The sequence below is a fragment of the Mastigoproctus giganteus genome, chromosome 1 (genome assembly GCF_048544385.1).
Source record: "Mastigoproctus giganteus isolate SK-2022 chromosome 1, ASM4854438v1, whole genome shotgun sequence".
NCBI classification, from domain to species: Eukaryota; Metazoa; Arthropoda; class Arachnida; order Uropygi; family Thelyphonidae; genus Mastigoproctus; species Mastigoproctus giganteus.
Window position 1 is genome coordinate 40,502,133 of NC_143575.1, and position 12,098 is coordinate 40,514,230.

General features: G+C 36.7%; 1 protein-coding gene across 2 annotated transcripts in view; it reads right to left on the reverse strand.

Annotated features, from left to right (window-relative positions):
* LOC150090732 (histone lysine acetyltransferase CREBBP-like) overlaps nt 1-12,098 on the reverse strand; it is a 362,719-nt gene that overhangs the window by 233,794 nt on the left and 116,827 nt on the right. For both annotated transcript variants that reach the window (XM_090372373.1, XM_090372367.1), the window contains exon 4: nt 9,915-10,347. In XM_090372373.1, the coding sequence (XP_090228499.1) occupies nt 9,915-10,347 (433 nt within the window). The remainder of the gene's footprint in view (nt 1-9,914; nt 10,348-12,098) is intronic.

A 12,098-nucleotide genomic window follows, 5' to 3' on the forward strand; every position in this document is an offset into this window, starting at 1 on the left:
TGAAAGTTACTTTGACAGATATATAACACAAATGAGTGTCTATATTACCCCCCCCCCCAATTAGCAGTTTCCTGTACCATTAAGGCCTCCTCAATAATATCGGTAAAAACCCTTAATACTACTACCTTTGTTCAAATGTATGTCATCATAATACACCATGATACAAAATAGTTTCTTTTTATCTACTAGGGTAGATCATGCTGTTAAAAATCCCCCCCCCCCCCAAAAAAAAAGTCTTGAGCTAATCCAGAAAGCTTTCAAGCATATAGTCTCTCCTATTCTGCCTGTACAAAATAATAGACATATACATTTTACTCAATTCATGGTACTTGTTCAGCATGGTCCTATATTTATCCAACAAATCATTAGTTTGTGTGCACTCAATAATAAATGATACAAAATATTTCAGCAAAATGGTTATCAGTTTTGCTGAAAATGGAATCTCCCAATAAAACTAAATCCTCTTGAACCAAAGCAGTATACACATGACTATTCTTTTCTGTAGTGCAAAACAGGAATGTATCACTTGAAAGGTCAATAGATACTTTAGTTTCTGACAAGTCCCCATATTTATTTATTTATCTCTAGGGCATCTATTCATTTCTTCACTGACTCAAATTCATCTAGTAGATGAATAAACTATTCCGCCATATGCATCAAGTTTTAATTTGAGTGTGGTACACTCCTCACATAGGGAACATAGAAAAAAATCATCAGTTGAGCTAGGATTATCTACTAGACCAACCTTGGAATATATACCACAGGCTAAATAAGAGCTAGGATTATCTACTAGACCAACCTTGGAATATATACCACAGGCTAAATAAGAGATGAACTCATAACTTATATACGAATTACCTACAGCTATTTCTATCTGAGTCATCATATATTAGAAGTATTCAAAGTGGATCTTGTAGCAACCACTATTAAGGTAGGAAGTAACTTTATACATTATTACAGAATTTAAATTAACTACAGTAATTACGCAGTTATCAAAGCATTATATACCACTGAACTTAGAATGTAAGCTTACAAGATACTAAAAAGGATGTAACTTTGCAGAATTAGCTTCACAAAAGATAAAAATTAAATTTATAAAATTATCACAATTATTTATTATTATTATTAATTTTTTTTTTTTTTTTATGAAAACCCCAAATCCTAATTTTTCTACTAAACTCTTAACTCAAACCTCCTTTAATTCTCTTGAATACAATCTGATAGAGCTACCTGACAGACATCTGCTATCTGTAACTGCCAACCCAATATTTCTTGTTGAAAGACATTTATTAGTTGTTTTCTACATGTGCAGTAGCCAGAATAACACATATCTGCCACCAACAGATATACTTCTGTATTGTGGGGTATGTTATTTTAGCAAGAAAATATACAGAATTGAAGGAACTGCATGAAGGAACATTTCACTGCTATCTGTGAAGATAATTTCAAATGGTCTGCTACTGACATTTTCGAAAAAATACTCACCAGACCTTCTCTGATGTTGTTATGTTGTTATTTGGTTTTTAGGAGCATTAGCAACTAAGGCCATATTGCTTCCAGGATATGCGGTGGTCATTCCCTGACCTCTCCACATCCTCCATATTTGGTGGTCACGGGCTCGAACCCCGGTCTAATCAAGAAGCGTGTGCTACGCACTGCTGCTCCTGCCCACCTGGCTACGGAGGTGCCGACCTTCTCTGGGAATCCAGTTGTAGCTGATAGTGTACACAGATATTGACACAAGAAGTGGATGTAAAGTATAAACATTTGGGCTGTGGGATGCAGCTGTAAATCAGGATGGAGTGTCATAATCATCCAATCTTCAAGGCTAACACTTTCAGATGGGATAAGTGATGGCATTTTGCCAGAATTCAAGCTTTGTAATCACATGTCGGTGTGTGTGGTGCGGTGGGGGCATTCCCATAATGCTACTGACAGCCTATGGACTACTCATATCATTAGTTCAGTTTCAGAATTAAAAATATAATAAGTTATCACTGCTAATAGAGAAATTCTTTCCTTTCCTGACCTTATTAAATAACAAATTATTGATTTGATTTGATTTAGATTTTTATGGTGCAAAGGCAACTAAGGCCATGATGTGCCAAGTCCACATTATTGAGATATTTACATAATTATATCAATGAACTTGCATAGCAAATTTTTATGAGGGGGTGCTGACAAATTCTCAAACTTACCAACTTACTTTTTTTTTTTTGTTTGACAAATGGGTATCGGATTATGAAAGAGTATATCTTTTTTATGTTAAACAGCCATTTGCCTCAAAAAATCCTAATATCCATTTCTATTTTTTACATGTTGAAGAAAGGATGTCAGCCCAAAACATTCAGCAAAACTGAATGTTTTGGGCTGACATGGTGACATCACCAACATACAGTGCCCATGCTATTCAACCATCAAAGACTGGGATGGGATGCAAAATTTAAAATGTGTTTTTTTGACAACGAGAATGCAGGGAGGACAGGAACACCAGTTTTTGCGACAGTGCCTAAAAATGTTGATGCCATTCACAACATGATACTGTCCAATGAAAAATTTCTGCTAAATAGATAGCTGAGACTTTAGGCATGTCCAGGAAACATGTTGGATATGTTATTCATGACATTTTGGATATGTGGAAGCTTTTTGGTAAATGGATCCCCAACATGTCTGAAAGCTAATCAAAAGCAAGTGTGTCCTATATTCAAGAGCAATTCTTCACCATTTTGAGTAAGATGCCAATGATTCTTTGATGCAAATTATGGCTGTGAATGAACCATGACTGTTTCACTTAGATCCAAAGACCAGAGAACAGTTAGGATGGAGGCACAGTGGCTCCCCCTGCCCAAAGAAGTTCTGCTTCTCTCGGGACAAGGATGGGATTTTGTTTATTGACTACCAGGAAAAGATTAAAACAATATCTACTGGGCATTATTCATTACTTTTGCACGAACTGAAGGAGGTACTGAAAGCCAAATGCAGGGGAAAGCTCACCCAAGAATGTTGTTTTAACAGGACAATGATCCAGCACAAACACAATACATTAAACACATGCTAAATTGGCTGAACCAAGCTTCAGGCTTCTTCATCATCCCTCATATTCACCCGATCTTGCACCCTTGGACTACTAACTCCTCCCAAATCTCAAAAAACATTTTAAGGGTATCAAATCTGCATCAAATGATGATGTCACGCATGCAAGCGACAGAAGCCTGGTTTGGGGGGGGGGGGGGCAGTCATTTGATTTCTATTCGAGAGGTTTACAAATGCTGAAACATAGAAAGTATATGGCGTTGAAAGGTGATTATGTTGAAAAACTATATAAATAATTGTATTATCTTGTTTCTTTCTATTGTAAGCTGAGAACTTATCGGAGCCCCCATCATGCAGTTACTTCCTACTCTGGAAATTTTTCTGCAGAAAGTTTAGATACTAATAAAGAAGGGCAAGAAAAATTTCCTGAAATGTATGGCAATCAATTAAAGTTACAATTATAAAGCCTTCTAAATAAAAGTTCCAACACAGAAAAACGTCTTTTTTATACAATAGTTGTATATTTGCATTACTGACATTCACTTCAGACAACTTATCAGTAAATATGGTTTTTTCCAACAAAATGAATTTGCACAGTTGAAATCAAACATGAATTTATTATGTGCATCATATACAGATTTTGAAATCATCTATTGTTACAACAGTTACCCTTACAAAAGCATGTAATCTGAGAACCTTGAAGTGGAATAATTCCCATCAACACCAAATTGAGGCACAGAATTAACCAGGGGAACCAAAATTTCAAATGTAAAATGCATCTAATTCTTTAAATTGAAAACCATTAATTCAAACAAACAAATACATTATTTACACAGGGTTGTGCACGATGACACAGTTAAATGTTTTTTTAAGAAACTCATTTATTCATTAATTGTCACCAACAATTAAGATATTAAGGTATTTGTGTTTGTATGGTGGTCTCCAGAGTTTCCCCTATACACTTTATCACCAACAATATGAATTTTCATGCTCTTGGAAAACATTATTTTACCACATTCTCAATAAATTTTCAATTTTGACAAAAATTCCAGCAGTTGTAATGATGAGGATAAGAGTATGACAATGTGCAAGGGCCAAAAACAGTGTGCAAAAAATCTGACATTACATTAAATGTATGAGGTGTAATGCCAAAAGAAGCTGAGTTACCACGAGCTGTGGTAGAAAGTCATTCTGAAGCATGTGCAGGTACTGCTGTAAGTTAGCAATTTTTTTGAAGCAGAACGGTCCAATTAAATGATGTAATCATGCAGGACCATGACTTGACATGATCAAGTCATGATTACTTTCTCTATGTGGCTACTCTTCTCAAGAAGCAAGTGGGGAGGTTCTGTTGCTTAAAACTGTTCTGCTTGTTCACCATCCTGTACAAAAATGAAAATAACCTTCGGACAATGAAGAGAATTGATTAATCATACAGAGAATTGATGTTTATTCTGTTTATCATTTTCAGCAAGTTTATGCAGCACTTTAATCTTTCATAGGAACATTTTTAAATCCAAATGAAGCAGTCACTGAACAACATGCTGTGCTATTCCATATTCAGTAACTTTTTCTTTGTCTTTCATGGGTTATACTACATTACAACACAGAGAGTTTCAGAATTCTGTGGAAAACAATCACGGCCTCCGTAGCCGAGTGGGCAGGAGTGGGAGTGCAGTAGCATGCGCTCTTTGAGTAGACCGGGGTTCAAGCCCCTGACTGCTGAATACGGTCGATCTGCCAACCCGCATTGGACCAGCGTGGCAGATTATGGTCCATTTCCCTCAGCATGAATTGTTGAGGAGGCTTCCATCCTGCAGTGGGTTGATAATGGCTGCACTTTACTTTTTTTTTATGGAAAACAAACACAGGCCACAAAGGACCATACTCATTCCTTTAGCCAGATTTTCTCTTCAAACTGCTGGGATAAATGAAGCATTGTTTCTTGCAGGTGCCCAATGAGTTTTGGGGGAGGGGAACCAGAATGTTGTCTGTGCAATTACATTTTTGTTACGCAAAAAAAAAAAAAAAAAAAACTCTACAACTTCAGCTAGCCTTTTGTTTGATTGTAAGATGTGACTTCCCTGCCGTTTTGGTTGCTAGTGGAAACATGCAATTTACAAACATAAAGTGCTGACTGTTCAGTATTAGTAGTAGTAGTAGATGCATATAATGCAAGAAAGCAAGCTTATGTAGCATCAGCCAAAAAAACATTTCCCACATCCATTCCCTCTAAGTCTGTCAGGTTCCTCCTTGAATTTATTTAAGCTATCAACTTCCACAACGACAGATGGAAGTTTGTCCCAGCAATCAACCACCCACTGGCTAAAGGCAAATTTCTGCATATCTATTTTACAACTGTCTTTCATTAATTGGAATTTATGCCTCCTCAGTTTGTAATCTGAGCAAGAGGAAGAATCCCATTAGAATTGAGCCTGCTCAACCCATTCAAGGCCTTATACACCTCAATCAGATCACCTCGCAGGTGCCTAGTCTCCAGCTGCTGCAATTCTGCAGAACTTAAGCCTTTCTTGGTAAGAGGTTCCCCCCCCCCATTTGTTCTCCTTCTCTGTAGAAGGAGAACAAATGGGGCCTCCAGTTCTGGAGGCCTAAAATGAGGCCTCCAGAACTGTACACAGTACAGGTCTGGAGGCCTCATTTTAGGAAGGATGAAGAGTGAATTTTAGGAAGGCCTCATTTTCAAGGCATGGCCTGGCTATTGCCTTATACAAAAGGATAATGCCTCTTTTTCCCTACTAGCAAAATTCCTGTATATCACTGACAATACCCCATGACCTGCTCTGGCAGCCTGTCTGCACTACTCAGAAAACTTTATATCTGACTGTACAATTACTCCCACGTCCTTTTCATTTTCTACCATCCTAAGTGTAGGACCCCACAGTTGGTACATTTCTCTGGGGTTACTTCTACTCATATGCAGTACTTTGCATTTGTCAATGTTAAACTTCAGTTGCCACTTTTCAGCCCATCTGCCCAAATTTTCTAGATCCTGTTGCAGTAGCACACTGCCATTACTGACTCTTTGCTGCTCATCTGTGAATTTTTCAGTAACTATTGTGGAATACCACTAACTTTAATGAAATTCAACTAATAGTCCAGTTTTAATTGACAATACAAATGAGAGAACATTTAGTGTACTGTACCTCCCTGTAAATAATAAATTAATAATTTCTATATTTATATTTTGGATTGCCCACAAAGTCAGAGGAGCTTACAAAATAGAGATTAAAAGAACAGTACAATATTTTAGTATTAGTAATGGCCGCATGGTGCAAGAAAGCCTATGGCTTATGCTGCACCAGCCAAAAAAACATATATCCGAACAAAACAATGATAAAAACAAAAAAATAAATAAATAAATAAATAAAATATAATAATAATTAATAAAAAAAAAAAAAGAAAAAGAAAATTAAACCTATCATCCTATGCGCTTCCCTTACCCGAAGGTACTATCCAGATGACCTTTGAATTTCCCCAAACTGTCGGCCTCTACCACCCATGAAGGCAACTTATTCCAGTAATTTATAACTCGCTGGCTAAAATAAAACTTCCTGCAGTCCAATCTAAACATCCCCCCCCCCCGTAACTTGAATTTATGTCCCCTAGTTCTAGCATCATTTATAATCTTGAAAATTTCATCCTCATTCATTTTACTAATGCCTCTCAGAGCCTTAAACACCTCAATCAAATCTCCTCTAAGGTGTCTAGTTTCAAAACTCTGCAACCCACATATTCGAAGTCTTTCTTCATATGGACGCCCTTTTGCTGATCTCACCAGGCGAGTTACCCGTCTTTGCACCCTTTCAAGAAGCTCAATGTTTTTCTTTAGGTGCAGTCTCCAAACTTGAACACAGTATTCCAAGTGTGGTCTAACATAAGCCTTATATAATGGGATTATCATGTCCCTATCTCTACTTGCAAAAGTTCGATAGATCATTGATAGGACACCATGGGCCTTCCTTGCAACCTGTTTACACTGATCAGAGAATTTCATGTCTGATCGTAACACCAAAGTCCCTTTCCTCCAGTACTGGGTTTAGTTGAACTCCACCAAGTGAATAAGTTATTTTGGGATTACTGTTTCCCAGGTGTAATACCTTACACTTTGTTGGATTAAAGCATAGCTGCCATTTTTCTGACCATTCCTGAAGTCTATCTAGGTCTCTCTGAAGAAGCTCAGCTTGACAGTGATCATTAACTACTCTACCAATTTTAACATCATCTGCAAATTTACGCATCACGCCCTCTATCCCTTCATCAATGTCGTTTATGAAAATTAAAAACAACAGTGGTCCTAATACTGATCCTTGGGGAACCCCACTTCTTACATCAACCCAATCTGAGGAATAGCCATTTATCACAACCCTCTGCCTCCTGCCCTGAAACCATCCTTCTATCCATCTAAGGATTTTCCCAGTGATTCCAACCTGTTCCAGCTTATAAAGCAACCGCTCATGTGGGACTGAGTCAAAAGCTTTGCTGAAATCTAAATAAACAATGTCGAAATTATTCCCTAAATCCAGCTCGTGAGTGACCCTTTCGAAATAGCGAACCAGATTTGTTAAACATGATTTTCCCTTTACAAAACCATGCTGAGTATCCTTAAGAATTTCAATTCGATCCAAATGATCCTGAATTCCACCCCTGATCATTGCCTCCATGATTTTCCCTACTACTGAAGTCAGACTGACAGGTTGATAATTCCCAACTTCACTTTTAGAGCCACCCTTATGTATGGGAGATACATTGGCACTTTTCCATTCCAAGGGAATCTCCCCAGAGTCTAGTGATGCTCGCATAATTAGCCTCAATGGTTCAATGCACTCACTTGCCGCCTCCCTTAAGATTATAGGGTATATTCCATCAACTCCAGGAGCCTTATTGGTCTGTAAGCCCGAAAATGTTTTCATTAAATAATCCTGCAAATTTTCAATATCATTAATTACATATTTTTTAACTTCGCTCCCACAATTTCCCATTGCTACAAAAGGTTTTTCATTTGTAAATATCGATGCAAAATAACTGTTGAGTTCATCTGCAACGGCAGCTGGTGTATTTAATACTATCCCCGTTCCCTTACGTAAAGGTCCGATCTGGTTTGTCCTGCTCTTCTTGGCATTTATATATGTGAAGAATTCTTTATCCCCCCTCTTTGCTCTGTTTGCTAGTGATTTCTCATAAACTGCCTTTGCCTGTCGAACCTTTTCTGTGGCTCTATTACACATAACCTTGTAGCTGTTATAGGCTGCAGTACTTTTTATTGCTCTGTAACCTTTCCATGCTACCTTTTTCTGCTCAAGTAATGTGGCAACTTCACTATTCATTCAACTTGGAACCCTCCTCGTGGAGTATTTTTTTAATGGTATATATGCATTCAAGGCATCTGTGATTAATGTTTTAAAAGCGTACCACAGTTCAAATGTATTCATTTTCTGCACGATATTTACCCAGTTAATAGAGGCCATGTAGTACCTTAAGGCATCGTAATTTCCTTTTCTGAAATTAAAACCCATTCCTTTGCCTTTTACTTCTGCTACCTCTCTCGTCATCATCCACCGTAGAACTCCATGATCACTTCCTGCTACTGGTTCCTCTACTGTCAAACCCTGTTATGTCATCTGATTCTTGTGTGATGATGAGGTCTAGGATATTCTTTTCTCTAGTACTTTCCCTGACATGTTGATACAAATAACAGTCATCTAGTTGATTTAAAAATTTTGTTCCCCATGTCGAGTTTCCTTCCCATTTACTCCAATCAATTAGAGGCAAATTGAAATCACCCAATAATAAGACATCGACGCTTACTTGCCCATTCCATTTGCATGTAGAGGCTTTTGTCATAATCTTCACAATCACCTGGTCTGAAGATTACTCCTACTCGCATTATACCTTTGTTTCCAACTATCTCACACCATACAGACTCTATACTAGCATGTGAAATGTCTGAATCCGGGAAAGCTATCGTCGCACTCAGGTAATACGTGAGGGCATTTTGTGGTAATACGTGTATTCAAATGTCAGCATACATAACTCTGTATTTTCAAAATCACCACTCTGTTATGGTTATGCCTTATATTAAATTTAATGCAGAAACCCATAAATCAGAATTTCACATATATAAAAAAAGTGGTACCAAAGGCACTTCTTTTTGTCTATGTAATCTATATTCTTATATTACTTCTCCCACTACCACCCATGAAGTCAACTTTGTTTTTATCCTATGCTGCTTTAATGCAGGAATTATGGGGGGGGAAATCTCTTAATTTCAGCAGGTTGTTTTTTTTTTTTTTTTTTCTTTTTTAGCAGAATTCTGTCATTGAAATTGAATGTCCATTCTTAAGCCTGCTAAAGTTTTGATTATCAGAACTATACTGACTTTTCAGAATTTTTTTGTATAATATGGATACACCATGCAGATGAGCAATGGAATTGAGACCACTCAAATAAGGAAACCAATAATCAGCAACATACATTGCCAATTTCTGTGACATATCAGCAGCTCAGGCCATATTGTGCAGACAGAAACGGTAACTTATGGCACTGGTGTCAAAGGTAAAACCAGAATTACTCAAAATGCCGCCACAAAATGATTTCATTTAATCATCTCAAAATGATATTGTTGGAACAACTATTACAATGAAAATTGCTATTTCATTGTAATAGTTGAAATGGGGATTTTCATGGAAAAAGTGAGAGACAGATAAGTGTGCACGTATTCCAATTTCATTTCAAAGTGAAGGCACCTATATACATTAAAAAAAAAACAAAAAAAAAAAAAAAACACAGATACTAAATGAGAAAAGTAAACACACTAATATATTTAATATTTTATTAGCAAGTCTATTTTAAAAAACTGTTACCTGTTTGCTGTATTCTTCTATCTGAAGCTTGTTTAAGTGGTAAACAAACAGGACAATCACTTCGCGTACAGTTTTTCCAATGAGAAATAATTTGACGAGATGATGCACAGTGAGGAACTGGACATGCTTTCCCAGCTTGGCATGTAGTCATGTGGTTAAGAACATTCTTCATTGTCCTACAATGAGGCAAAGCACATTGACGTACTTCTCCATTTGGCTGATTTTCTCTTCTCTGGCATTTATGTGCATGAAGTAAAAGCACTAGTTGTTGCTGAATTAGTTTCCTCTTTTCAGGATCAGCAGTTGGTGTTGCCCCTGCTGTGGTTACAGGTGCTACACTTCCTGAACTGCTTGTTAATGAAGACACAACTTCAGTTGTAGTTACCTGACCTATAGTTTGACTCTGCAAGCTCGATCCTGGAAGCTGTCCTAGCTGCAAATTTATAACAGACTTCGTGAGCAAAATGGTTTTAAAATTCTTAACAAAAAAAAAAAAAAGAATATATATATATATAAAAATTCTGTAGTACAAAATCAGTGTTAAAAGTAAATGCACATGTTAATATATTTTATTACATGTGCATTTAATTTAACACTCATTTTGTATTACACTGTGGACTATTCCACAATGTCTTGTAGAAGGAATTATGTACCCTTACCAACCTTTTCTTGCAGCATACCACATATTACATTAAAAAGTGCTATATGCCACCTAGGGATGGATCCAGAATCTACCAGATTCAATACCCTCATCTTTCTGATTTGTGCCCAGCACTATCAAATGTTTTTGCTAACTGTGTAAAGATATTTTATGCTAAGCACTTGCAATAAAAAAATAAATAATAAATAAATAAATAAAACAATTTTACAGGTATAAATTTAATACAAGTTTAGCAAATAAACGTTTGTTCTTATGGAAATAATGTCATGATTTTGTAAGGGAAAAAATTGACAAAATGAGGAGCACCGTAATGCCCTTCTTATCTTCACTACATTAACAGTAAAATGTAGTTTAATACAAACCACAGGTTCCCGTCATGTTGAAACATAGGTTATAATTTCTAGCAATAACGGTAGAATTTAAACTGTAAGTGTTTAGCTTTGTTCCTGATTTTTCAAATCAAGTTTGCATTATAATAGTGATGGGCATAATTGAGATAATCAATTATGGAATTTTCATAATCTATTACAGCAGGCCCTGTTATAACGCAGTTCACTCTACACTGATTTGCTATAATGCTGTTCTTATATTATAATCCTTAACTCACTCTAATGCTGTCACAACTCACTATAACGCTCTTTTACCTGCGTACAGATTAATTTTTTTTTTGCCATGTTTAACCAAAACATTTCATCTGATGTAGTCGGTAGCTTGAAAATGAATAACAGCATTAAAAAGTTTCCCACGCCGACTTGCGAAATTTTCCCACACTCAGTGAAATTTTATTCCGCGCTAATTTAATTGCAGTATGGTGGTTTGTTATGTAGTTCCGAGATCAACATTTTAAAAAATGATCACGTATATTGCTTGTAATATTGGCATTATATGCATTTATCCGAAGTCTGGTCATCAGTCAGTACAGTGTTAGACATTGTCTGTAATGGACAGTTTACTCAAACATTGTATCATAATTAATACAATGCAGTTGCATTTTCGAAGATGAATAATGACATATAAGAATTAAAAAGCAACAACGTCTGGACACGGTACAAAGCCTACTAAGGTAAGAAAAAGACTGAATTTGAAAATTAAATTATACGTTTTGAAGCGAATTGATTCTGTTCAACGACAAGTGGATGTGTGCAATCATTCAGGACTGGCAGATTCAACTGTAAGAAAAATTATAAAAAATAAAGAATTAATTTTAGCACTGAGAAAGACAGCTGTTCCACTGCAAGCTGTTGTTGTTATTTGGTTTTTAGAAGCATTAGCAACTAAGGCCATATTGCTCCGGGGATATGTGGTGGTCATTCCCTGACCTTTCTGCCTCCGTATTTGGTGGTCACAGGCTCGAACCCCGGTCTAATCAAGAAGCGTGTGCAATGCACTGCTGCTCCTGCCCACCTGGCTACGGAGGCGCCGTTCCACTGCAAGCAACTAAATTGGTTATGGCTAGGCCGACTACCATAATTGAAATGGAGAAACTTCTAATTTTATTGAAGATAATATCCAACGCACAATTC